Genomic DNA, 24,400 nt, shown 5'->3' on the forward strand with positions numbered 1-24,400 from the left:
GTGCATGCATATTGCAGAGGCCCATGTTAGATTTCTGGCTCTGTTAGCTTTGTGACCTTGGTTAAGACTCTTGAACTCCAAGCCTTAGTATATATTCATCTATATGATGGTTGTAATAGTAGCTGTTTTGTAGAGTTGTTTTAAGGATTAATAAACTAGGTAATGTACATGATGTTACTTATTTAGTAAGTGGTCCATAATGATACCTATTATTATTTTATTAGTGCAACATAACATCTGAATGGATTTTAAGGTAAAAATCTGCATTTTGGTGAAAATGTAAAGTGTGCCATCAGAAGCACAAACTATGTGTAGATATAGATAGATAGATAGATAATCTGTTTCTCATTTTATTTGTCCATTCATTCATCTCATGGTTCTAGAGTGCTTGTTTGGACACAAGCACTGTCTCATAGATTTATACCTCTACTAAGTGATTTCTTTTGTTCCTAAACCAAGTACTTTCGTTATATTTTATAGGATATTTAGCTAGTTTTATTTAGTTTGTTGTTAGCTTAAAAGTTGTTTCTTTTGATATTTTATTTTCTTCTAAATGTGGCATCTTTCTTAGTGGTCTGCATTTGGCCCTCTTTGTTTATTTTGTTTATTGGCCCTTTCTACCTCTGTCTCATCTCCTGCCACAGCTTTGTCTTCTTTAAAGAAAATGTTCTCAGTTATGTGTTTTAGGCAAACCTTCCTCTTGAGCTTCTTGTCAGTCTTGCCATCATTTTAAAATTAAAAAAGATTTAATACCAAATTTCTCATACTTCCAGCTCTTCTCTCCTACCAAAACTGTCATCTTTTCCTGACTTATATATATTTGTGTTGCCAGCATTTGTTTTTCAATTAGTCATGCTTGAATTTTGAACTTGGCTTTGACTCTTTTGTTATCGATTAGCTACCACAGCCTCTGCATTCTTTTTTATTATCTAGAAATCTTGAGTCTTTAATATTTTATTTATTTCCCTACCACTAGCCTTTGTACTTATTTTTGACTATACTTCACACTGTCAATAGAAAATTTTAATAAAATATCATTCTGTCATTTATTGACTCTAAAACCTAATTTCTCTATGGAATTTTTCTTTTAGCTCATGCTATTCTCTTTGCCTAGAATTTTCTTCCTCAAACTTTCTTTGAAATCCTTTTCATTCACTTTACTATTCAATTTTTATTTTGACTAACTTTATATATAAAGAAACATTGAAAGACAAACGAAACACATACACATACATGCCCTCCATTCTAGATTCAGAAATCAACTTGCTGTCACATTTGCTTTTACATTATGTGTATGTATATACTTTTTTCTTGTCGTTTGAAAGTAAATCCTGATAGCACCTTAGCATTTCTCTTCTTGGGTATTTTCCTGCATAACAGCAATACTGTTATTTTTCTTAAGGAAATTTAACTGTAATTCTGTAATATCATCTATCTGGCTATCCAGGCATATTCAGATTTCTTCTTTTGTACCAAAAATTTTTTTGTTGCTGCTTTTTAAAAAACTGGAGTCCAGTCAAATTTTGTATCTTTTGCATTTGTTGAGTCTTTTACTGTCTGTGAACTAAGTAGCTCTCTTTATATATTTGGATCTCTATTTTCTATCAGTGTTTTGTAGTTCTGAGATCTGAAACATCTTTTGTTAAATTTATTCCTAAATATTTTGTTTTTGTTGCCGTTGTAATGAAATACATTTTTTTTTTAATTTTCCAGTTTATTGCTGGTAGGGAGAAATTCATTTGTGTTTTGTGTATTGACCTTATACCCTGTGACCTTGGTAAATTAAATTAGGTTCAGTAATTCTCTTACAGATTCATTTGAATTTTTTATGTACACAGCATGTTATTTTCTTCCTTCATTGACTAAGACTTCTAGTATAATGTTGGTTACAGTGGATATCTTGCCTAGTTCCTAATCTTAGAAAGCATTCAGTATTTTGTTACTAAGTATGATGGTAGCTGTAGAGTATTTGTGGGTTTTTTTTAGGTGGGCTTTATCAATTTGAAGAAGTGTCCCTTTCTATTCCTGTTCTGCTTGGAGTGTTTATTGTGAAGAGTTGCTGAATTTTGTTTTTTTTTTTTTTTTTTTTTAATTTTTATTTATTTATGATAGTCACAGAGAGAGGGAGAGAGAGAGAGAGAGGCAGAGACACAGGCAGAGGGAGAAGCAGGCTCCATGCACCGGGAGCCCGACGTGGGATTCGATCCCGGGTCTCCAGGATCGCGCCCTGGGCCAAAGGCAGGCACCAAACCGCTGCGCCACCCAGGGATCCCGCTGAATTTTGTTATATGCATTTCTGTGCATCTATTGAGATGAACAAGGCTTTTTTTTTTTTTTTCTTCTCTGCATTTTTTTCCTCAAATGTAGTAAAATCCATTGATATTTGAATATTATACCAATCTTGCATTCCTGGGATAAGTTCCACTTAGGCATTATATGTTATACTTTATACACACTATTGGGTTTAATTTGCTAATACTTTACTGAAGGTTTTATATCTATATTCATGAGGGATATTGATCTGATAATTTTTGTTTCTCATATTGTCATCAACTTTTTTATTAAGGTTACTCTAGCTTCATAAAACGAATTAAGAAATAATCCCTCTTTCTCTCTTTTCTGAGTTTAAGATTGGTATTATTTCTTCCTTAAATATTTTATAGAATTCACCAGTGAAACCATCTTAGACTGGAGTTTTCTTTTGGGAAATTTAAAAATGTCATATTAAATTTTAAAATAAATTGGGTAGGGGTGGGGGAATGGGTAACTGGGTGATGAACATTAGGAGGGTATGTGATGTAATGAGCATTGGGTATTATATAAGACTGATGAATCATGACCTCTACCTCTGAAACCAATAATAAATTATATTTTAATTAATTGAATTTAAATAAAAATAAACAGTTCATGTTTTCTGTTTCTTCTTGAGTCAGTTTTGGTAAGCCAATATGGTGATGTTTATGTATGCCTGTGTGGTGATGCCCCCTTTTTCATTCCTGATAGTGGTGATTTCTCTCTTCTCCCCTTTTCTCAGAGTCTTCTCAACTTTATTGATAGTTCCATAAAGCAGTTACTTTCTTTGATTTTTTTTCCTAGTGTTTTTATTTTCTCTTTAATCAATTTCTGCTCTTTATATCCTTTTTTCTCTACTTGATTTTTCTTTAATTTGCTCGTTTTTTTACATCCTTGAAAGAGAGGCTTAGATCACAGGTTTTATTCCTTTTTTTCTAACAGGATTGTTTAATGCTAAGTTTTCTTTTGTGCGCTGTTTGACCAGCATCCCACATTTTCATATGCTGTATTTCTATTTTCATTAAGTTCAGAATATTTTTGTAAAACCTCTGTTGCCTTGCTCCATCTTCTGAGTTATCTTTGAGTCTGACTCTGTTGATTTCTGTGACTTGTGTGTGTGGTTTTTGTTTGATTGTTTTGTTTTGCTTATTTGCTTTTTTCGTATGTCTCATAATATTTGGTTGTCTGTAGACAATAGACCAATAGATTTAAACCAATAGATTTAAAGCATATAAATGGGTTCACCTCTTCTGTGCAGCTGTCAGTGTAGGGACTTAAGTCAGTCTAGTCAAGAGTTAAACTGGGATTAAATTTTTATTTTGCTGTAGTTACCTTCATTGTACCAGAGGCTTCAGATTCCTTTAATGCTGCCTGATGCTTAGAACAGAGGTGAAATATCAACGTTTTTTTCTCAGTGTTTGTATTCTGCTCTGTATGCCTGATAGAGGGATTTCTCTTCTCACTCTTGCCCTGCCTCAGTGGTAAACTGGTCCTGCTGGTTACTCAGTGTTTTTTAGGTTAACAGAGGAGTGAACACAGAAAATGTTCTTTATTGTTATTATATAGCATTGATCATAGGTGATTATGTATGCCTGGACCTCAGGGTGGGACTTTCTCAGAGTTTCTGATCCCTCCCTCAGCAGTTCCTCTAGTCCTCATACTGTTAGAAGATTCTGGGCTTGGGACTTTTCTTGCCCCCATTCCTCCTATTGAGGTGAAGGTTTTTTTACCTTTTCCAAAAACAGGGCATGGAATTTCCTTCACTTTCCTCAGTGATTTAAGACTTTTTCTCTATAAATATATGAAAGAAGAATTTGGAAAGGGTGACAGGCCTTCTTTCCTTTCACAGTGGCAGCCAATTCCTTGCACCACTGGAAGAGACTCATGATCTTTTGCCCTGTTCCTAGTCATTCTCATGACTACCCAGTGGAGGTGTGTGCAAAAAAACTCTGTGAGTGGAAACTGTCTGGGGCACCAAAGGGTTTTATGCTGTCAAGCTATCCCATACTCAGCTTTAAGCAGTTTCTTACAGTTTTAAGTGATTTCTTCTTCCCTGCTTGCTTGACAGTGGTATCTTCTTGCTTTGCCACAGGTGACCCATTTCTGGCATTCTGTTTCTCTTTGGAACTATCTGCCAATCCTTGTCATTCAGGCTACTTGATTGATTATCTTATGGCTTTAGCTCTCTGATAGATTCAAGAGAAGTTTTGGGTAATTTAGAGGTGTTTTGTTTAGATTCCAGTGTGCTAGGATTTTCCAGATATCTTTTAGTTACTGACTTAGTTTAATTCCCTTGTAGTCCAAGAACATACTTCGTATACCTTGGATTCTTTTAAATGTATTTATTAAGACTTGTTTTATGGTCCAGGATCTTTTACTTTAGTATTTTAGTGTATGTTCTATGTATAGTTACTGGGTGGGATATTCTATTATGGTGAGTTCAGATTGGTTGAAATTGTTACTCAGATCTGTGGTGCTTGGTAGTTTTGTCTATTTTATTCTATCAGTTATCAAGAGAGGATGTTAAAATTTACCAACAAATTTTGTTAATTCTCTCTTCGTGTATTTTGAAGCACTGTTACTTGGAATTGTTATGACTTCTTGATAAATTAATCCTTTTATCATTATGCCTCCCAAATGTGCATTTTTTTCCTTTAGAAATGCTTGTCTTGATGTCTAAGTGTAGCCTCCCAGGTTCTGCTTTCACTGGGTTGTGTATCCCTTCACCTCCCCACCCCCCAGTCTCACCTTGTGCACTCATAATTTAAGAGTTAGCCAAAGCAGGGTGCCTGGGTGTCTCAGTCTGTTAAGTGGCTACCTTCTGCTCAGGTCATGATCCTGGATCCTGGGGCCCTGGGATCAAGCCCCATGTTGGGGCTTCCTGCTCAGCAGAGCTTTCCTCTTCAGCTCTGCCCCTCCCCCTGCTGATGTTCACTTGCTGTCTCTCTCTCTCTCTCTGTCTTTCTCAGATAAATGAATTTTTAAAAATGCATTTTAGGGCAGCCTGGGTGGGTGGCTCAGTGGTTTAGTGCTGCCGTCAGCCCAGGGCCTGATCCTGGAGACCCAGGATGGAGTCCCACATTGGGCTCCCTGCATGGAGCCTGCTTCTCCCTCTGCCTATTTCTCAGCCTATGTCTCTGCCTCTCTTGCGCGCTCCTCTCTCTGTCTCTCGTGAATAAATAAATAAAACCTTTAAAAAATAAAAAATAAATAAAAATGCATTTTAAAAAAAGAATTAACCAAAGATGGGGGTGTGGGGAATTTACATCCTGGTTTTATGGCTTCACCCTTTGGATTCCTTTCTGGGATTTTTCTTCCTCATTGTCTGCCACATTGGCTGCCTCACTTGGTGACATTTCACTCTTCTGTCTGGTAAAACGGCTGCTTTGTACTCTTACCCCCACCCCTGATGCTGATTTGGAAGCAATCCCTTGAGCAAAAATGTGTATCACACATGCTTCTTTGAAAGATTGTGTCCTTCCCTGTTTTTGCTTACTTTTGGTTGAACTCCAGTGTTTTCAAATTGTTGAGTTTTTATATAATGTCCAGAGTTTATAATTGTTGTTATCAGGAGGTTAGTGTGACATAAGGTTAGTGTGACATATAGTTTGCTGCTATATCCAATACTGGAATATTTCTATTTATCTTTTAATTTATAACAACCCCCCCCCAAAAAAAACAACCCCCACTTTTTTATCCCATTACCTTAACTGTTTGGAAACTCCTGGCCAGTCTTCTTATGAAAACCCTACAATCAGAATATTTGATTGTTTCCTTCTGGTGATGTTTAATTTGTTCCTTTATCCCTAGTATTACCTATGAACTAGAATTAAGATCAAGAGACTTGATTAGATTCAGGTTAAATATTTTTCTGCTTCATGGATGATGCTTGTACTTCCTCTTGGATTATATCAGCAAGAACATTATATTTGGTTGTCTCAGCATTGGTGGTGATTGGTTTGATCACTCAGTTAAGGTAGTGCTCTCCACTGCAAAGATTTGTTTTTCCCTTTGCAGTTAGTAAATTATTTCTAAGGATAGTGATTTGCTTTCTCTCCATTTTTTGTGTCCTACCCAAATGTCACCTCTCAGTTTTATTCATAGGTCAGTACAGAGTAACACTTAACAAGCATTAGCTATTATTATTACTTAATTCCTATTCCCCAAGCAAAAGTTCTTAGAGATTCTAGTCTATATATACTATATATTCTTTAATGGTACAAATCTCATGTGATGGTTACAGAAATATTTTTCTTTTTTTAATAGATTTTTAGGTACTGAATACAGATGTTCCATCCTAGACATCTTTATGTCTCACATAGCACTTAACTAGCATTTTGTATATAGTAGGTACTCAGTAAATTTTTTTATAGAAAGAGAAAATTGGCTAAGAAATCTCAAAACTAAAAAAAAAAAAAAAGAGGGATCCCTGGGTGGCGCAGTGGTTTGGCGCCTGCCTTTGGCCCAGGGCGCGATCCTGGAGACCCGGGATCGAATCCCACGTCGGGCTCCCGGTGCATGGAGCCTGCTTCTCCCTCTGCCTATGTCTCTGCCTCTCTCTCTCTCTCTCTCTGTGTGTGACTATCATAAATAAATAAAAATTAAAAAAAAAAAGAAATCTCAAGACTTTTTCTATTTAAATATTTTTTATTCTTTGTATTAGGTACTAGTTAAACTTAATTATACTTTTTTTTATAGGTAAATGAGAAAACGGGACAGATTATACAGTATGATAAATTTTATATACACGAAGTACAAGAATTGATAGACATAAGGAATGATTATATCAACTGGGTCCAACAGCAGGCCTATGGAATGGTATGTTTCCTGTTGCATTTTATAATTTCATTTTTATGTATCATTTATTCTCACAGAAAAGAAAGAGTTGCTTGTTTTTGAGACGCCAGTGTTTTTTCAGAGCTTTTATTCAAACTTATTTTTGAAATAAAAACACATTGGGAAGGAATAACTACTTATTATGCAGTATTTATAAGTAAACATTCCACTCTTACTACCAAAGCCAAAGCAAACTAAAAAAAAATGCAAACATGACATGGATTTTTAACTTTCACGTATTTTCCTTGAGGTTGCCTCTTAATTCTCTCATATTGAAAATACTGGAGTCCCTGATAGTGGAACTCTAAGAATGTATTACTATTGTGAGATTAGTATCTCAGAATTATCCAAAGACAGTCATTTTGATTTAATTTTCCCCCGTGTTTAATTTTATTTCAGAGTCTTGACATATATCACCATGTGTACATACTTCTTCCCATGTGGTTAAGTCTCTAGTAACTAGACACTTCATGTCCCATTAAAATAATAGCAGTCTTTATAAAGCTTCATTTAGACACAAAATTTTAATATAGAACTGGGCAAGTGGTTAAGATCTAAAACAGATTTGCTCTGCTCACTTCAGCAGCACATATACTAAAATTGGAACGATACAGAAAAGATTAGCATGGCCCCTGTGCAAGGATGACACGCAAATTAATGAAGCATTCCATATTTTTTAAGGGAAAGGAGGGAAACTGAGTGGGGAAAAATTAGAGAGGAAGACAAACCATGAGAGACAGACTCCTAACTCTGGGAAACAAAGGGTTGCAGAAAGGGAGGATTGTGGGGGGATGGGGTAACTGGGTGATGAGCACTAAGGAGGGCACTTGATTGGATGAGCACTGGGTGTTATATGTTGGCAAATTGAATTTAAATAAAATACTAAAAAAACAGATTTGCTAACCATTAAAGTATACTTGAAGCCAACTTTTTTTCCCCGTGAAGTAGATAATTTAAGCGATATGTGTGTAGCAATTGTAAAAGGTAAATAGCCTTTCACTGCTTGCTAGACACCAGCTGCAAGCTCCTTGTGGATAAGCACTCTGTAAGTTTATTCACCAGCACTTCTGGATTTAATATTGTCTGGAATATGTGTAGTATGCATCAAAAACATACAGTAGTTTTTGAATGGCAGTGTAATTAGTGCATGCTAATTTTAGAGTACTCTCATCTGTAGGAATCAGGTCACTTCTAGAACATCTTTTGCTTTCCTAGGTATATGCATCTTGATAGGGAGAGACTTGTTGATTTTTTCCCCAAGAATCATTGGGAGTCTGGGTCAAGTTTGTAGCCTTTCTGCAGATTTAGGTCTACTCATTTGCTCATTGAACAAATACTGAGTATATTGAGAACCTCCAGTGACTGGCATCAATTTAGGTATTGGAAATAACAGTGACTAACCAGACAGAGAAGGGCCGTGTACTATGCAGTTTATTATCTGGTTGGCAAAATAGTAATCCAGTAAAGCAAAAAATATTAGCTAATGACATGCACTCTATAGAGAATTAAAATAAAGACTGTGGTTTGTTTTTGCAAGTGGATAATCAGAAAAGTCCTGCCTGATGAAGTATGGGTTATTGTCTAAGTGACTAGAAGCAGCAACATAAGATCAAAGCAAAGAGGATTTCAAGAAAAATGAATATCTAGTAAAAGACCTTAGGTGAGAACAAGCTTGACATTTTTGAAGGAGAGGAAAAGGCCAGTATGGTTAAAAGATGGGAGTGGGGAAAGTTCTGGGAAAGGATAAGAGAAATGTACAGGCACCAAATCATGGAGGGTTTGGTAAATTTAAGATTAAGAACTTGGATTTTACCTAAGGTGTTAAGCCATCAGAGGGTTGGAATCTTTTTTTTAATCAATATTAACTATTATTAATATTATCCTCACATGATAAGTTGCTCTTCAAATAATGCTTTTTTTTTTTTTTAAAGATTTCATTTATTTATTCATGAGAGACACACAGAGAGAAAGGCAGAGACACAGGCAGAGGGAGAAACAGGCTCCGTGCAGGGAGCCCGATGTGGGACTCGATCCCGTGGCTCCAGGATCAGGCCCTGGGCTGAAGGCAGCGCTAAACCCCTGAGCCACCCGGGCTGCCCCTAAAGTAAAACAATTTCTAAGAAGTCCAGCATTCACTTACGTTATTTATGATTGTCTTATTTTTATTTTTATTTTATTTATTTATTTATGAGAGAGAGAAAGGCAGAGACATAGGCGAGGGAAGAGCAGGCTCCATGCACGGAGCCTGATGTGGGACTCAATTCCAGGACTACAGGATCATGCCCTGAGCCAAAGGCATACACTCAACCGCTGAGCCACCCAGGCGTCCCTGACTGTCTTATTTTAATATATACAAAGATTAAACTAGTTCTAAACTCCTGGTGCCTAGATTTTATTTACGTTTTTTTAAGGTTTTATTTATTTATTCATGAGAGAGATAGAGAGAAGGCAGAGACATAGGCAGAGGGAGAAAGAAGCAGGCTCCTCACAGGGAGCCCAGTGTGGGACTCAGTTCCGGAACTCCGGGATCATGCCCTGAGCCGAAGGCAGTTGCTCAACCGCTGAGCCACCCAGGCATCCCTCCTGAGGCTTAGATTTTAAAAGAACTCTAAAACCATAACAAATTTATAAATTATAAATAACACTACAAATTTAAAAATCAAATTAATATTTAGTATGGAGGATAATTGCATTTTGATGATCAGGAATCTCACTTCACAACTTAAATATGATGAGAAAGTAGTGTAACATAAGAGTACCTGGATTCAGATCGCCCCTTAGCATTTACTCTATATCCTTGGAGAAATTACTCATTCTTTTTCTGTAAGTTAAGGATAATAGTACCTACCTTATAGAGCTCCTGAGAAGGTTAATTGGATATGATCTATATAAAGTACTTAGGAAAGTTCTTGACAGTTAATTCTTGGTAAAATGATGGTTATTGCTGGCTGTCTATACACAAGCTGTCAGTTTGGCAGTAGCCTCTATACTGCAGTGTCTAGTAACAGTTATCTTGCTGCCTTTCTCTATTTGAATTACAATGAAACATTTGCTTTTAGAATGAGATGTCATATTCATTTGGCCTTGACTCATCAAGTATATCATTTATGCATGAAGTCCTAAACATAGAGATCCTTCCTGTTTGGTGCTGGTTTGGTTATGTTTACAACTATTGCAGCCCTTGAAGTTTCATGGTAATACTGGGATTATAAATGGATTATTCTAAATTTATATTTTTTTAGTCAGTTTTTTAAAACTCTGGTATGAAAACACTAAAATTAAAAATTCAGAGCACTGCTGAGTGAAGTAAGTCAATCGGAGAAGGACAAACAGTGTATGTTCTCACTTATTTGGGGAATATGAATAATAGTGAAGGGGAATATAAGGGAAGGGAGAAGAAATGTGTGGGAGATATCAGAAAGGGACACAGAACATAAAGACTTCTAACTCTGGGAAATGAACTAGGGGTGGTGGAAGGGGAGGAGGGCGGGGGGTGGGGGTGAATGGGTGACGGGCACGGAGGGGGACACTTGACGGGATGAGCACTGGGTGTTATTCTGTATGTTGGTAAATTGAACACCAATAAAAATTAATTTATAAATAAAAAAAAAAAAAAAAATTCAGAGCACTCATAGACCCCCCCCTAAAATATATATCCCTTGGGATCTGCAAGGCTTGTTTGAGAAACTATCTTAAGAAAGAGTCCTATCAGGATCCCTGGGTGGAGCAGCGGTTTGGTGCCTGCCTTTGGCCCAGGGCGCGATCCTGGAGACCCGGGATCGAGTCCCACGTCGGGCTCCCGGTGCATGGAGCCTGCTTCTCCCTCTGCCTGTGTCTCTGCCTCTCTCTCTCTCTCTCTGTGTGTGACTATCATAAATAAATAAAATAATAATAATAAAAAAAAGAGTCCTATCTTCTTGTATCACTATGAATTAGATACTACCCTTTGCCATTTGAATTTATATCTAATACGTAGGTCATAAACTATTTGTGTTCTTAACAAGTCGGACAAGTGCCAATCTAATAGGATGTTTTAGTTTGTGGTTATCTTTGTGGAAAAGCTGTGGTTTGAATGTGTACTTTTAAGTTTGTTGGGCCTGTATCCAAACTCTACTTGGTATATAGCTGTGGTCATTTCAAATTGAATTTCCTTAGGAGGTATTTCAGTGCTAGAGTTTTCTGTTAAGAGGGAGGCGGTATTGGACTACTTTCCTATTCTGGGCTTTTCCACTGCTTCTCATTCTCTTCAGATTGTATGTTTGCTCTGCTTGATAATTGCTCTCTATTACTCTATTCTTTCAGCCATAAGCTTTTCCTTTCTCTTCATTTGTAGACACAATGATATTGAATAGGTGGCTGTAGCAGTGAAAGCTTGTTCCTTTATTTAATTTGCATAGTGGGTTTAATATCACATCTTAGAAATCAGAATGTAGAACCTATGATTTGGGTTCTTCTAATCTACATTTGGGAATAGAGAGCTGGCATTTACTTTAAAGATCTTTGTGCAACTCTTATAAAGTTCATTAATTTATATTGTGACTTTGGATTTCACAAAGCTTCTTACTTTGAGAGAGTTCAAGGTACTTTCACATTTACACATAACTCTAAAGAATTTTTTTCCTGGGACTTTTTTTTTTTAAGATTTTATTTATTTATTCATAGAGACACACAGAGAGAGAGAGGCAGAGACACAGGCAGAGGGAGAAGCAGGCTCCATGCAGAGAGCCTGACGTGGGACTCGAGCCAGGGTCTCCAGGATCACGCCCTGGGCTGCAGGCGGCGCTAAACCACTGCGCCACCGGGGCTGCCCTCCTGGAACTTTTTAATAGAATTCATATTTGTATTATTAATCCTGATGCTATGCTGAACTATTACATTAACAGCTCTAAGTAAGATTTTAAAGAATCTATCCTGAAGGTACTCACATGCTATTTCGTGATGATATGGATGTGTTTGTATGTGTATTTGTATATACATATATGTGTGTATATACATATATATATGTATATACACTTGTATACTACTATTGAATAAGAGTTACAATCATGAAATAATTCCATTGCTTCAGTGTAGAAGCATAAAATAGTCTTTGATAAAACATAATTACTGTGAGTTATAAGGCATATATATCTCTAAGTTTTATTTATTTATAGATATATACACATGTGCATAGTGCATATGTGTTTATATATATATGTATATATATATATATATATATATATATATATATATATATATATAACTTGTTCTAAATATTGCAAGGAAGTTTTTTTGCTTTTACTGTATTTGTCTTCATGCTATATATAATCTTTGAAGATATTTTTTCTCCCACTTCCTTTTTTCCCCCAAAGATTTTAAGAATCCAGCAGATAAACACTTTCCTGATCCCTAAACACTAAAAACTAATTCTGTGAAGTTCTTTGCTTTCCTTCTAATATTTGTACTGCTTTTGTACTGCTGAGACTTCTAACTTTTCACTTCATCCCCTTTCATTTCTGTGCTTTTAACCTCTTTTTACATGTTTTTATGAAGTTTTTTTCTTGATCCTCCTACTCCTGCTGGTTACTATATAAGATTCTCTGTTTTTTGTTTTTTCAAGACTGTGATCTTGGTGTATGCAACTTTTTTCATTTGAATTCCTTTTCGCTTTTTATCTATATTTCTCCTTTTATGGCTAATCTCCTGACAAAATAAAATGGCACATGGGTTCTCTTTCTCCTCTGATACTTGATTTTTCTCCACTTTCTAGGTACTATTCTCAGTTGTGTATTTCCTTACCTTTTTTTAACTTTGTTTTTAAGTTGAAAATACTTTAGTGGTTGCTACTTATCTGTGTGCTCTTTTCTTCTCTTTCTTATACTTCTACTTTCTGTACATATGTATCAATATTTAGTAAAAATTGACTTAGAATGAAGTATAGAAAGGTATATGCTGGGTCTGCTTGTTTAAAGTACTATATGATTCATGTTACACATTTTTTAAACTACATATTTATTTCAAGAAATGTTTACCTGTGTAAGGCATGTCAGATATCCTAATGAAGATTCTTGGTAAATTGATGAAATTTTTATAGTCTCTGGTGCTGTAGTACATATTTTTTTAAGTCATAAATCTTATATTTTGATATTAGTTGTGCTGTATATATAAATCATCAGTGTATTTGTTCTCTGGAGTTAAGTTGTACTTTAACTGTGGACAGTGCTGAGCTAGCAACATGACCTGTTCACTAGTAAAGTAGAAAGATAGACTGATAAAAGAGTTGGGGAGACCAGTTTAGAAAAGATACATCAGTACTTCTGGGTTTGAATTTTGTTCTCATTTAATAAAAACCAAAAAAGTACATTTGTGCTCGCCTGCAACTATAGTATTTCCAAGTAAAGTTCATCTTTTTTAAAGCTCCCTTATTTTTTTTTAATGGCATTAATATTTTGCTGACTGAACTTTTGGACTGACTCCTTAAACATTGGATTACCAAATTATGTTCATAGATTTCCATTTCCCTCATGTTTTAGAAGTTACCTTTTTATTTCTATCTATTTACCAGGACCTTTCATATTTACTGGAATTACTTCATTAACTTCAATATCCCCTCTTTATGCCTTCTTAGAGTAATCCTGTGTTATATTATTAAATCAAGATGACACCAGGAATGCCATAATGTTTTACCATAAGAAATTAGTTGAAACTAAAATGTGCCAAGGAGCTCTTTTGTCTGTGATCAACTGGAACCATCATTAACCATTGGTGTTAAAAGCAGCCTTAGTGAAGTCTGCGTTAGACCATGAGAACCTGACTTTAGAACATTTCTTCAAGCCTTTCTCACTCCAGCTTCTGGGACATTGAGTAACTAAAATTAGGCATGCCTTGTCCCAATTTCAGGACTCTGACTCTAAAAACAGTCAACAAATGCTTGAGTATGTGGATTTGGAGCCAATGAAATGTTGAATTTTTAGCAATAGACTTTTAATTGACCTCATGTGTTTTATGATCACCTGCCTCCAACCCCCACTTTGTTTTCCTTTTAAAATTCCCTTGGAAATACAACTTTGATTGAAACAGGTTTGCAACTAATAACAACTACCTTGCAACCCTAATATTTCCTGGAAGAGTTCATCCATGCTCTTTTAAGCATTTGCCTTTTTTTTCTTCTTGCATTTACCTTTTTAAAAGTGTTTGAGCTTTTGTCTCAGATCCTTGATCCTTAAATTGAAATTTCTGATAATGATTTTAATCTGGTTTACTCTTTGATGCTGTTCTCCTAGAGAATTATCCTATTTGATATCTAAAAGCCTCTCTTTTTTCAAGTTTTGTACATATCCCATTATTTCCTGTATTTCTTCCAGCTTACAATCAAATATAGGTTCTACTTTAGTATGGTTTAGTCACACCATAAATTCTAACAATCTTACTGACTTCCTCAGTGCATAATGATATGCATAGCACCTTTATCTAATTATATATAGTAATAAAAATGTATATAGTAAAATAATGTTTTATTATTTACTTAAGAAAAAAATTATCTCCCATGATATAAATATCTGTCTTGATATCTACTATAGTTATCAAATCAGGCTATAGATAGTCAGAAAATATTGAGACGTGTTTCTTTGCTTGTTTAGACTTTTATAGTAATAATAGCACTTTTAAAATGTCCCACAGGATATACTATAAAAGAATGTCAGATGTTCCTGTTGATTTCAAAATAAGCTCAGTGTAATCTAAAAGACTTTCTCTGCAGTACAGCTTCTAAATGTGTTCTTGTTAACACCAGCAGTAGAGGCACTTATGTAGTGATAACTTGGTACTCTGAATTTTTTGGAAGAAAATATTATCAGTAATTACCTTTTTCTGAATAGGATTGGTATGGAATCATATTTTGCTTATGTTCATACTGCTCCGACTTTATCGAGCACAATATAGTGAGAGAACCAAGTCCTCCTTGTTCATATCTTAAAGCTTCCAAAAGTACCCCTGAGGCATGTGAGCATTTAGCAAACTACAAAGTGAAAAGATACTTAGTCCACACAAGACTGCCCTTACTTCTGGCACCAACTGCAAGTTTGGGGGGTTCCCCACACCACCTTTAGTTCAATAATTTGCTATAAGCTCTCACAAAACTCACTGACAACTGTTACACTGATGTTTACAGTTTATTATAGGGGAAGCACATAAATTAAAATCAGTTGGTTAGAACAACTGACAGCTTAATTTTCTTCACTTTGTTTACGTATAGCCGTTTAATCTACAAAACACTTTTCAGACATTTTTTTTAAATTTTTATTATTTATGATAGTCACAGAGAGAGAGAGAGAGGCGCAGAGACATAGGCAGAGGGAGAAGCAGGCTCCATGCACCGGGAGCCTGACGTGGGATTCGATCCTGGGTCTCCAGGATCGCGCCCTGGGCCAAAGGCAGGCGCCAAACCGCTGCGCCACCCAGGGATCTCCTTTTCAGACATTTTGTCAAGATTAATCAAGTCCTGAGATCTGGGGAATATTTTTTCCCATTTTCCAGGTGGAGAAACAAACTTAAAATTGTATCTTCAAAACCAAGTCAGGTGTACATTTAGTTTCCCTATTCTACCTAAACTCTACAAATAGGGTGCTTAGTTGCTAATGCCAGATTTCATTATGTTCAAGCCTTGATAACTTTGTGACCACAAGATACATGAAACATAGTTCTTATTTTTGTAGATATAGAAACATAAGGTGCACGTGGAAAGGGTAAGTTTTGTTGTAGGTATATTTTGGTCTACTTCATTAATTCAGTGTTCTGCTGTAGCAAAATATATGAAATGCTACTTTGAATAGAAATAGTTAAATTTGGACACTAACATTGCTCTTTCCTCATTACTGTTACATTCTGCACTGCTGTCTTAGGATGTCAACCATGGATTAACTGAGGTAAGTTTGGTGTATTGAAGTCTCATGTTCAGAGTACACTCTGTTTGTCTTAAGTGATAGGAGAGCAAAAGATTCCTGTTTTGTGTGACTTTTAAATTTATATGTATGTATATAAATTTTTAAATGAGTATATATGAATTGTTGTACCTAACATTTCAGAAGAATTTTCTAAAGAAAAGTAAAACCTCTGTTTTAGTTAACATTATTTCACCTACGTGATGCCTTTTAACAATATTTGTGTTAAAATAGTTTCTATTCTCCTAAAATCTTCCAGTATAAAATTAATACGTGTCCTTTGTAATAATAATTTTAAAAAGGCAAACTTTTAAAATCTGACAAATGCTTACCTAGCAAGGCAGGAAATATTTTATATTACAGAACTAAAATGATTTTCAATTTTTTTGAAACTAGTAATTGATACTCAAAGTTAAATGAACTCATTATGGTCATCTTCCTTACTTTGTATAATATACTATCTTAACATACAAAGTTCTAACATTTTGGTTTACATTATCAGCAAACCTGAACCACCTTTTTAACACTTGAGCTTGTTAATAAATAGTACTTCTTTTATATTTCTGTTATAGACTTTAGGTTTTATTGTTTTCTTTTGTTTTTTTCCCCCAGCACTTGAACCAGTGAAACATTTAGAATTAACTTAATTGTATAGGCTTACTATTTTTTGCTTCCTCATCTTCACATAGAAGTAGCACATAAAATTATGAAATCATAGACTTTTGGAACCAGAGCAAACCTTAGAAATCATCTCAGTCATTTTGAGTTTCAGAGTAGTGAAATTACTTTTCTGCTGTCAGAAGGTAGTGACACAAATACAGGATCAAGGTAAAAATTGTCGTATGAAAAATAGTGAAGAATGATAATTTAAGGTTAATATAACTCAGCCTGCTGTCTTATGTGTTGTTAACAAAGAGTTGGTAGTCTTATCATAGAAATATTGATTGAGTCCTATTGGATTATTTTGTTTGTTTTTGTTAAGAGAGACTTAGATAAAATACATTTAAAAGGGCAATTAGAATGAAGAAGGGCTAGAAACCATATTATTTTCAGGATGGCTGGAAAAACTGGGAATGTTTACTGTGGAAAAAAGAGCTTGGGGACTTGAAATATTTTAAAACATATATGCCTCCCTGCAATGAAGACTGAAATACAAAATGAAGTAATGCATAGTGATGTATAGAAATGGGAATTCAGACTTAATAAAAAGAACTTCCTAGGCACTTAAGGAGTGGGTTATTTCATAATATATTGTTTTCACTAGAAACCTTACAGCAAAAAAAAAAAAAAAGAAAGAAAGAAACAAACAAACAAACCTTACAGCAGGGACTCTGTTTCAGAGCTGACACAACAACATTGCCCTGTTGGGTAGATGGTAGGAATACGTCCTCCTCCAACTGCAAGAATCTGGCTGGAAATTCATAGTTCTTTGTATTTTTCTGCATTGTTAAAATACTTAACAATCACCGTATTACTTTCTATGATAAATAATTGTAAAGTGATTAAGTTGTAATAATGATAATAGGTCAGTTTTTTCGACTTTAAAGGTTAATAGAAAATAATACTTGTGGTGCTTTTTTTTGTAGATTAAATGAAAGAAAGATTGTTGGACTTACAGTAATGTTGGCTCTCTACTGGCATCAATAAATACCTGTTAAATGAATGAATAATCAGATTGCTTTTATCATTGGCCTCAGTTGCTAGAGTACTAATATATAAGAACTGGGTAATGTATTTAACATAGGAATGCCCAGTTTTGTTTTATTTTTAAGAGGGAGGGGGAGAGAGCGAATCTTTTTTTTTTTTTTTTTTAAGATTTTGCTTATTTATTCATGAGAGACACAGAGAAAGAGGCAGAGACCTAGGCAGAGAGAGAAGCCAACTCCCTGCAAGGAGGCTGATATGGCACTCTATCCCAGGATCGTGGGACTATGATGTGAGCCAAAGGCAGATGTTTAACCGCTGAGCCACCCAAGCACCCAAGAAAGAGAATCTCAAGTGGGTTCTATGCCCAGTACAGAGCCTGATGCAGGGCTTTTTCTCACAGTTCCAAGATCATGACCTGCGCTAAAATCAAGAGTTGCATGCTTAACTGACTAAGCCACCCAGGCATCCCAAGAGCCCCCAGTTTTAGAAAATATTTGCAGCCGAATAATTTGCTGGATCTTGGGGTTAATATATGCTAACCAAAAGATACTTGTAATTTACAATTAGATGGACTTTCAAGTATATAATTCCCTCCTAAAATTGGGGTTATTGGGAATTGGGGTTATTCCATGCCTCATCTGATTATCAGTAAAAATTCCATATTTTGGAAGTAGGCAATGTTTTATTTATAATTCCTGAGCAACATGTAGGTGAATAAACCAGAATGTGATCAGTTTTAAAAGAAATAATAGTATATACAAAAAAATACATCACAAATCAATTTGTACTAACAAATTAATTTTTTATTTCCAGTTGGCAGATATCCCTGTTACAATCTGCACATATCCATTTGTATTTGATGCCCAAGCAAAAACTACTCTGTTACAAACAGATGCAGTCTTACAGATGCAGGTAAAATATAGTTTAATACTAATCTGATTTGAGGATGGTTTTTGAATTGTTTTCTGTAAAGTTTTTTTAAAAATAAACATTTGAAGTTTGCCTACAATCAGCAATCCCTGGGAACATTCTATACCTCAGTGGTCTGTCTTTTGCAAAGTATCTTTGCTACCTTAAAAAGAGGACTGTTGTATATGACATGTATGTTCTTATGAGGGCTACTTTATGTATTTAAGTGAAAATACAATAGTTTAGCCTTTAATCGTGTTGTATCTTTAAAAAAGTTATACGCCTTTTTGATTATAGAAATATGCAATCTTTATAAACAATTTTGCTAGTTTACTTCACAAACAGTGGTTTATTTCAAATCTTGCTTCATTATATACTTCATATTTATATACTTGGTAAAAGTTGGAGGTAGCTAGAGGTGAGGTGATATAAAGTAGAGGCATGTGATCACTTTAGTTAGAGGGAGGATATGAGGTTTCCTTCAAGAAAGCTTTTAATAATAAATAAGGCGTTTTCCTAAGATTGGTCATCATCTGCTCCTCCCTCTCCCTTCTCCCCCAACCTGCTGTGTTTTATGTTGAACACTTTTTCATTTATAATGAGGATTTTTTTTTAATGTTTTATATTTTGTGACTTTGAGAGCTACGATAGATTTACTTTATCTTTTGAGCCTGTAAATTACAAAGCTTTTGAGTTTTATTTTCTAGTGTAGAATGTCAGACTATAGAAGGTAAGGACTAAGAGAATGATGGAAAGAAACCTTGAGCACTTAAAATTCTAAAAATGCCTTAAAAAATTATCCCTGTACCCAATTTTGATAGCTATTTTCATTCCTTTAAAATAAATACATTTGATATTTTACATGCCTCCAGATTTTTAAATCATAAATACTAGGGGAATTTCAGAGATGTGCTTCTATCCATATATCCATTTTCATCAACAGAAGAAATAAATATTTTTGTAGGGTTTATACTAACAGCTAGCAAGCCAGTTTTTTGATGGTGGTTGTTAAAACAATAATGCCTCAGTTAACATAGTATACTCCATTTTAGAACAAGAACACAGGGAAACCATTTTTTTTTAAAAAGGTTTTAAATGGTAAAAGCCAAATGCTTGGTTTATGAGCAGATGCAATGATCACTCTACTAGATACATTTCTATAAAACTCCTCAGCCAGACTCTTCCTTATTCTCATTAGAGGTTGTTTTAATGCTGTTTTCTTTTACTCCTCACTCTTGGTGCCAATTATTTGTTGAGAAACAGCAGTGTTCAGATTTACCATTTAAGACTTTCGTGCTTGCTAAATGATATCATTAGTTACACTTCAATATAAAAACGTTCAAAAGCTTCAATATAAAAACATTCAAAAGGACACTCTTTATGCTAAGAATACAGTTTAATAAGCTCTTATGCTCTACTAGATACTGTGTTAGGTTCTCTGTGAATTTAGTAGTATATATACTATAATAGAATTATAAATATAAGATTATAATTGATAGATAGACGTTAACCTGCCCAGTCACATTAGCTTCTTTATAGCATTGCTATTTAAATCTTAATCTTTTGTTTTCTAGATGGCTATTGACCAGGCCCACAGACAGAATGTCTCCTCTCTTTTCCTCCCAGTGATTGAATCTGTGAATCCCTGCTTAATTCTAGTTGTACGTAGAGAAAATATTGTAGGAGATGCAATGGAAGTCCTTAGGAAAACAAAGAATATAGACTACAAAAAGCCACTCAAGGTAATTTAACATTTTCTGTATATATTACATACAGTATATGCTCAGCAATTCATAGTTTTAGAAAATTAAAAAGTTTTAATATGTATTTTTGAAACTTAATAAATAAAACTATATAAATTTTTTAAACTATGAATTGAGCATTTATTGTAATAAATTAAATGTTATGGGCTCTCCAGAATATACTTACATTTCTTTACATTCAGTTTTTGCATTATGCTATTTTAGGTTATATTTGTTGGAGAAGATGCTGTTGATGCAGGAGGAGTACGCAAAGAATTTTTCTTGCTCATCATGAGAGAATTGTTGGATCCTAAATATGGCATGTTTAGGTATTATGAAGATTCCAGGCTCATTTGGTTTTCTGATAAGGTGAGGTCCAACCATCTAAATTATTCTATGTATACACATGTGGATATATACCCATATGTGTCAAGTTGACTCAGTAGATAAAAGTTACTACATATTCAGAGATTTGCTTTATTACATTTTGGAAAATTATAAATTTTTGAACTCAGAGTCATCAGAACACATTAATGTTTCTCACATGTTTCAAATTAGCCAACTTTATTGTTTTTGCAGGTTGGTATTTTTTCATCCTTGAGTGTACCCTGCAGGAAAGCAACACAGTCAAATAATAGAGCAGTAGCATGGGATGTGGCCCATCATCCTGTATTTCAGAGGATCTGGAGATTTTAGGAAGGCAAATGAAAGGAGGTCTAGAAGGATTGAAAAACCAGGAATTTACTTCTATGCCTAGTTGTATGAGGAGTTAGAAGAGAAAACAAACACCATTTATAAGAGCTATAGGAGAAATCATGTCCTCAGAAGACAGTCTTATTCATTTATAAAAGGAAGGAAAATTTGGAGAGAAGTTCAGGATGTGGGCAGTTTTCTAAATAATAGATTGTGAGTTCCAGGACAAGTGAAAGGATTTGATGGAGGAAGAATGGTGATAAGATTGTGTCAGATTAAAAAAAAAAAAAAAGATTGTGTCAGATTTAAGGGCCAATACAATGCCACATGGAGTTGGGATTATGGATAATCTATGAGTTTGAGGCTTCCTATGTTGATAAACAGGCACGTAAGGCATGGTGGAATAATACTGATAACCTCCGAGGTAGGTGGACAATCTGATCGAATTATGGTCTCCTCCTTGGCTTAGTCTCTTAGGGATAGTTTGTTAATGGTGTGGCAGAGAGAATTTGAGAGGGCACATGGAATGGAGGCCTCTTTTACTAGGAACACAAAGAGTTCTGTGGGCCTTTGTTCAGTTCTATAGAGAGGTAATGTTTTGAACTCAGGGGAGGAGCAGTCTTAAGCTTTATTTTGGATTTCTGTGAGACCTTTTTAGTTATATCTTGATTTAGCCAATGGGAGCCCTGTTGAATTGGTTCCTCTTTTGTGTACTTTCTACATGTCCCCATTTTTCCTTAATTATTTACATTTATTTATTTATTTATTTTAGGTTTTTATTTATCAGAGAGAGAGAAAGAGCATGAGCATGAGCAGGGGGAAGGAGGCAGAGGGAAAAACAGACTCTCCACTGAACAGCACACCCAACTCAGGGCTCGATCCCAGGACTTGGGATCATGACCTGAGCTGAAGGCAGATGTTTAACCAACTGAGCCACCCAGGTGCCCCTGATTCTTTACATGTAGTGAAAACATACATTCCAGGCTCTTCTTGTGATTACCCAAGTCCTGGCAGTAGCCATTTCTCCTTAAAAGCCCTGACTTCTTCAGGTGAAAATGGAATTTAGAAACCATGCTCTGGATCCTAAGTGTACTCATTGCTACGAGGGAGTCCTTGCTTTCAGGTTCTCAGCAGGCAGAACTAGGAGTTATATGATAACATATAACATGTATATATACACACATATAACATGTATATACACACACATCTCATGTATGGTTCCAACATACATATGGTTTCCAACCATGAGATCATACTGATACTTCTAATTCTTTTTTCTCAAGATTTTATTTATTTGAGAGAGAGCATGTGCTCAACTTGGCAGGAGAAACAGACTCCCCAGCTGAGCAGGGAGCTCCACGAAGGGCTCAATCCCAGGACCCTGAGATCATGATCTGAACCAAAGGCAGGTGCTTAACCAGCTGAGCCACCCAGGCACCCCCTGATACCTCTAATTCTATTCAAACACCAGAATTTTCTGTAGCCTCCTTTTTCATTTTATGTGACTTAAATCACCAATAAGGTCATAGCTATCATCTTGAAGATATTCACTCAAATCTACCATGTATGTAGTCAGTTGTCTTCCTTGCTGGCTAAAAGCTCAGTCCTGACAAGGAGAGGGAGAAAGCAGAGGGCCATATGTTCTTTATAATTTTTTTTTTGATGAAGTAAAATTCATATAACAAAATTGACCATTTTAAGAATTTTTCTAAGGTACAAATCAGTAGTATTCAGTACATTAACAGTGTTGTGCAACCATGATGACTATCTAGTTCCAGAACATTTCATCACCTCAACAGGAAACCTGTACACCTTAAGCAGTTACTCTCCACTTCCTTTTCCCTCCAGCCCAACAACCACTACTCTACTCTTTGTCTTATGGATTTGTCTATTCTTGATATTTGCTATAAATGGAGTCATATATAATATGTGGCCTTTTGTGGCTAGCTTCTTTTCACTTAACATATTTCCAAGGTTCATCCATGCTGTACCATATATCAATACTTCATTCCATTTTGTAGTTGAAGAATATTCATTTGTATGGAAATACCATATTTTGTTTATGTTTCATCAGTCGATAGACATTTGGGTTGTTTAACTCTTTTGATAAAATGTTATGAATAATGCTGCTATGAACATTTATGTACAAGTTTATGTTTGCACACTGCACTTAATTGGGTGTATACCTAGGAGTGGAATTGCTGGGTCATGTTATAATTTAGTTTGACTTTTTAAGGAACCACCAAACTGTTTTCCAACATTTGCTATTTTCCTTTTTTTAAAATTATATTTCAAAAATATATTTAGTTTATTAATAATATAGTGGGTATGAAATAGCATCTCATTGTGGTGTTGAATTGCATTTCTCTAATGGCCAGGGATGTGCTTATTTGGCCATTTGTTATATGCTTTAAGCAAAATGTCTTTTTAAGTCCTCTTCTCATTTTTAAATTACATTGTCTTTTTGCTATTGAGTTTTAAGACTTCCTTATATATTCTGGATACTAGATTCTTATCAAATGTAAGATTTGCAAATATTCTCTCCCATTTTATGGGTTGTCTTTTCACTTTCTTGGTAATATCTTTTGACCCATAGTTTTAAGTTTCATTGAAGTCTTTTTTATCTTTTTTTTTTTTTTTTTTTTAAGATTTTACTTATTTATTCATGAAAGAGAGAGAGAGGCAGAGACACAGGCACAGGGAGAAGCAGGCTCCATGCAGGGAGCCTGACATGGGACTCGATCCCGGGACTCCAGGATCACGCCCTGGGCTGAAGGCAGGCACTAAACCACTGAGCCACCCAGGGTTTCTGTATCTGTTTTTTTCTTTTTCTTTTTCTTTTTTTTTTTTTTTAAGATTTTTGTTTATTTATTCATGATAGACATAGAGAGAGAGAGAGGCAGAGACACAGGCAGAGGGAGAAGCAGGCTCCATGCAGGGAGCCTGACATGGGACTCGATCCCAGGACTCCAGGACCACGCCCTGGGCCAAAGGATGCTGAACTGCTGAGCCACCCAGGGATCCTCTATCTATTTTTTTCTTTTGTTGCCTGTGCTTTTGGTGTCATAACTAAGAAACCGTTGACTGTTGCAAAGTCATTAAGATTTACCCCTCTGGATTTTCTTATAAGAGTTTTACAGTTTTAGCTGTTAGAGGTCTTTGATCCATTTTGAGTTAATTTTTGTCTATAGTGTGAGGTAAGAGTTCAGCTTCATTCTTCGTATGTGAATAACTAGTTGTCCCACCATTGTTTGTTAAAAAGGCTATTCTTTCCCTATTGACTAGTCTTGGCACCTTTGTTGAAAATTAATTGCAGAAATACGGATTTATTCCTGGACCTCAGTTTTATTCGTCTGTCCTTAT

The 24,400-nt window shown here is 35.2% G+C and overlaps 1 protein-coding gene and 1 non-coding gene across 10 annotated transcripts in view; both read left to right on the plus strand.

The window, feature by feature from the left end:
• Positions 1 to 24,400, plus strand: part of HERC4 (HECT and RLD domain containing E3 ubiquitin protein ligase 4) — a 137,140-nt gene that overhangs the window by 87,604 nt on the left and 25,136 nt on the right. For 6 of the 9 annotated variants that reach the window (XM_055324901.1, XM_055324895.1, XM_055324894.1 and 3 more), the window contains 5 exons: positions 6,991 to 7,110; positions 16,008 to 16,031; positions 18,507 to 18,605; positions 20,177 to 20,344; positions 20,570 to 20,713. In XM_055324901.1, coding sequence (XP_055180876.1) covers positions 6,991 to 7,110; positions 16,008 to 16,031; positions 18,507 to 18,605; positions 20,177 to 20,344; positions 20,570 to 20,713 — 555 coding nt within the window. Of the gene's footprint in view, positions 1 to 6,990; positions 7,111 to 16,007; positions 16,032 to 18,506; positions 18,606 to 20,176; positions 20,345 to 20,569; positions 20,714 to 24,400 lie in introns of those variants that run through there. The other 3 variants (XM_055324896.1, XM_055324903.1, XR_008664350.1) reach the window with 2 other exon arrangements.
• LOC129510056 (U6 spliceosomal RNA) lies at positions 7,699 to 7,805 on the plus strand. Its single transcript, XR_008664498.1, has one exon. It is a non-coding gene; the product is annotated as a U6 spliceosomal RNA (small nuclear RNA).

Source organism: Nyctereutes procyonoides, unplaced genomic scaffold (assembly GCF_905146905.1).
Source record: "Nyctereutes procyonoides isolate TBG_1078 unplaced genomic scaffold, NYPRO_anot_genome, whole genome shotgun sequence".
In the NCBI taxonomy this organism is placed as follows: domain Eukaryota; kingdom Metazoa; phylum Chordata; class Mammalia; order Carnivora; family Canidae; genus Nyctereutes; species Nyctereutes procyonoides.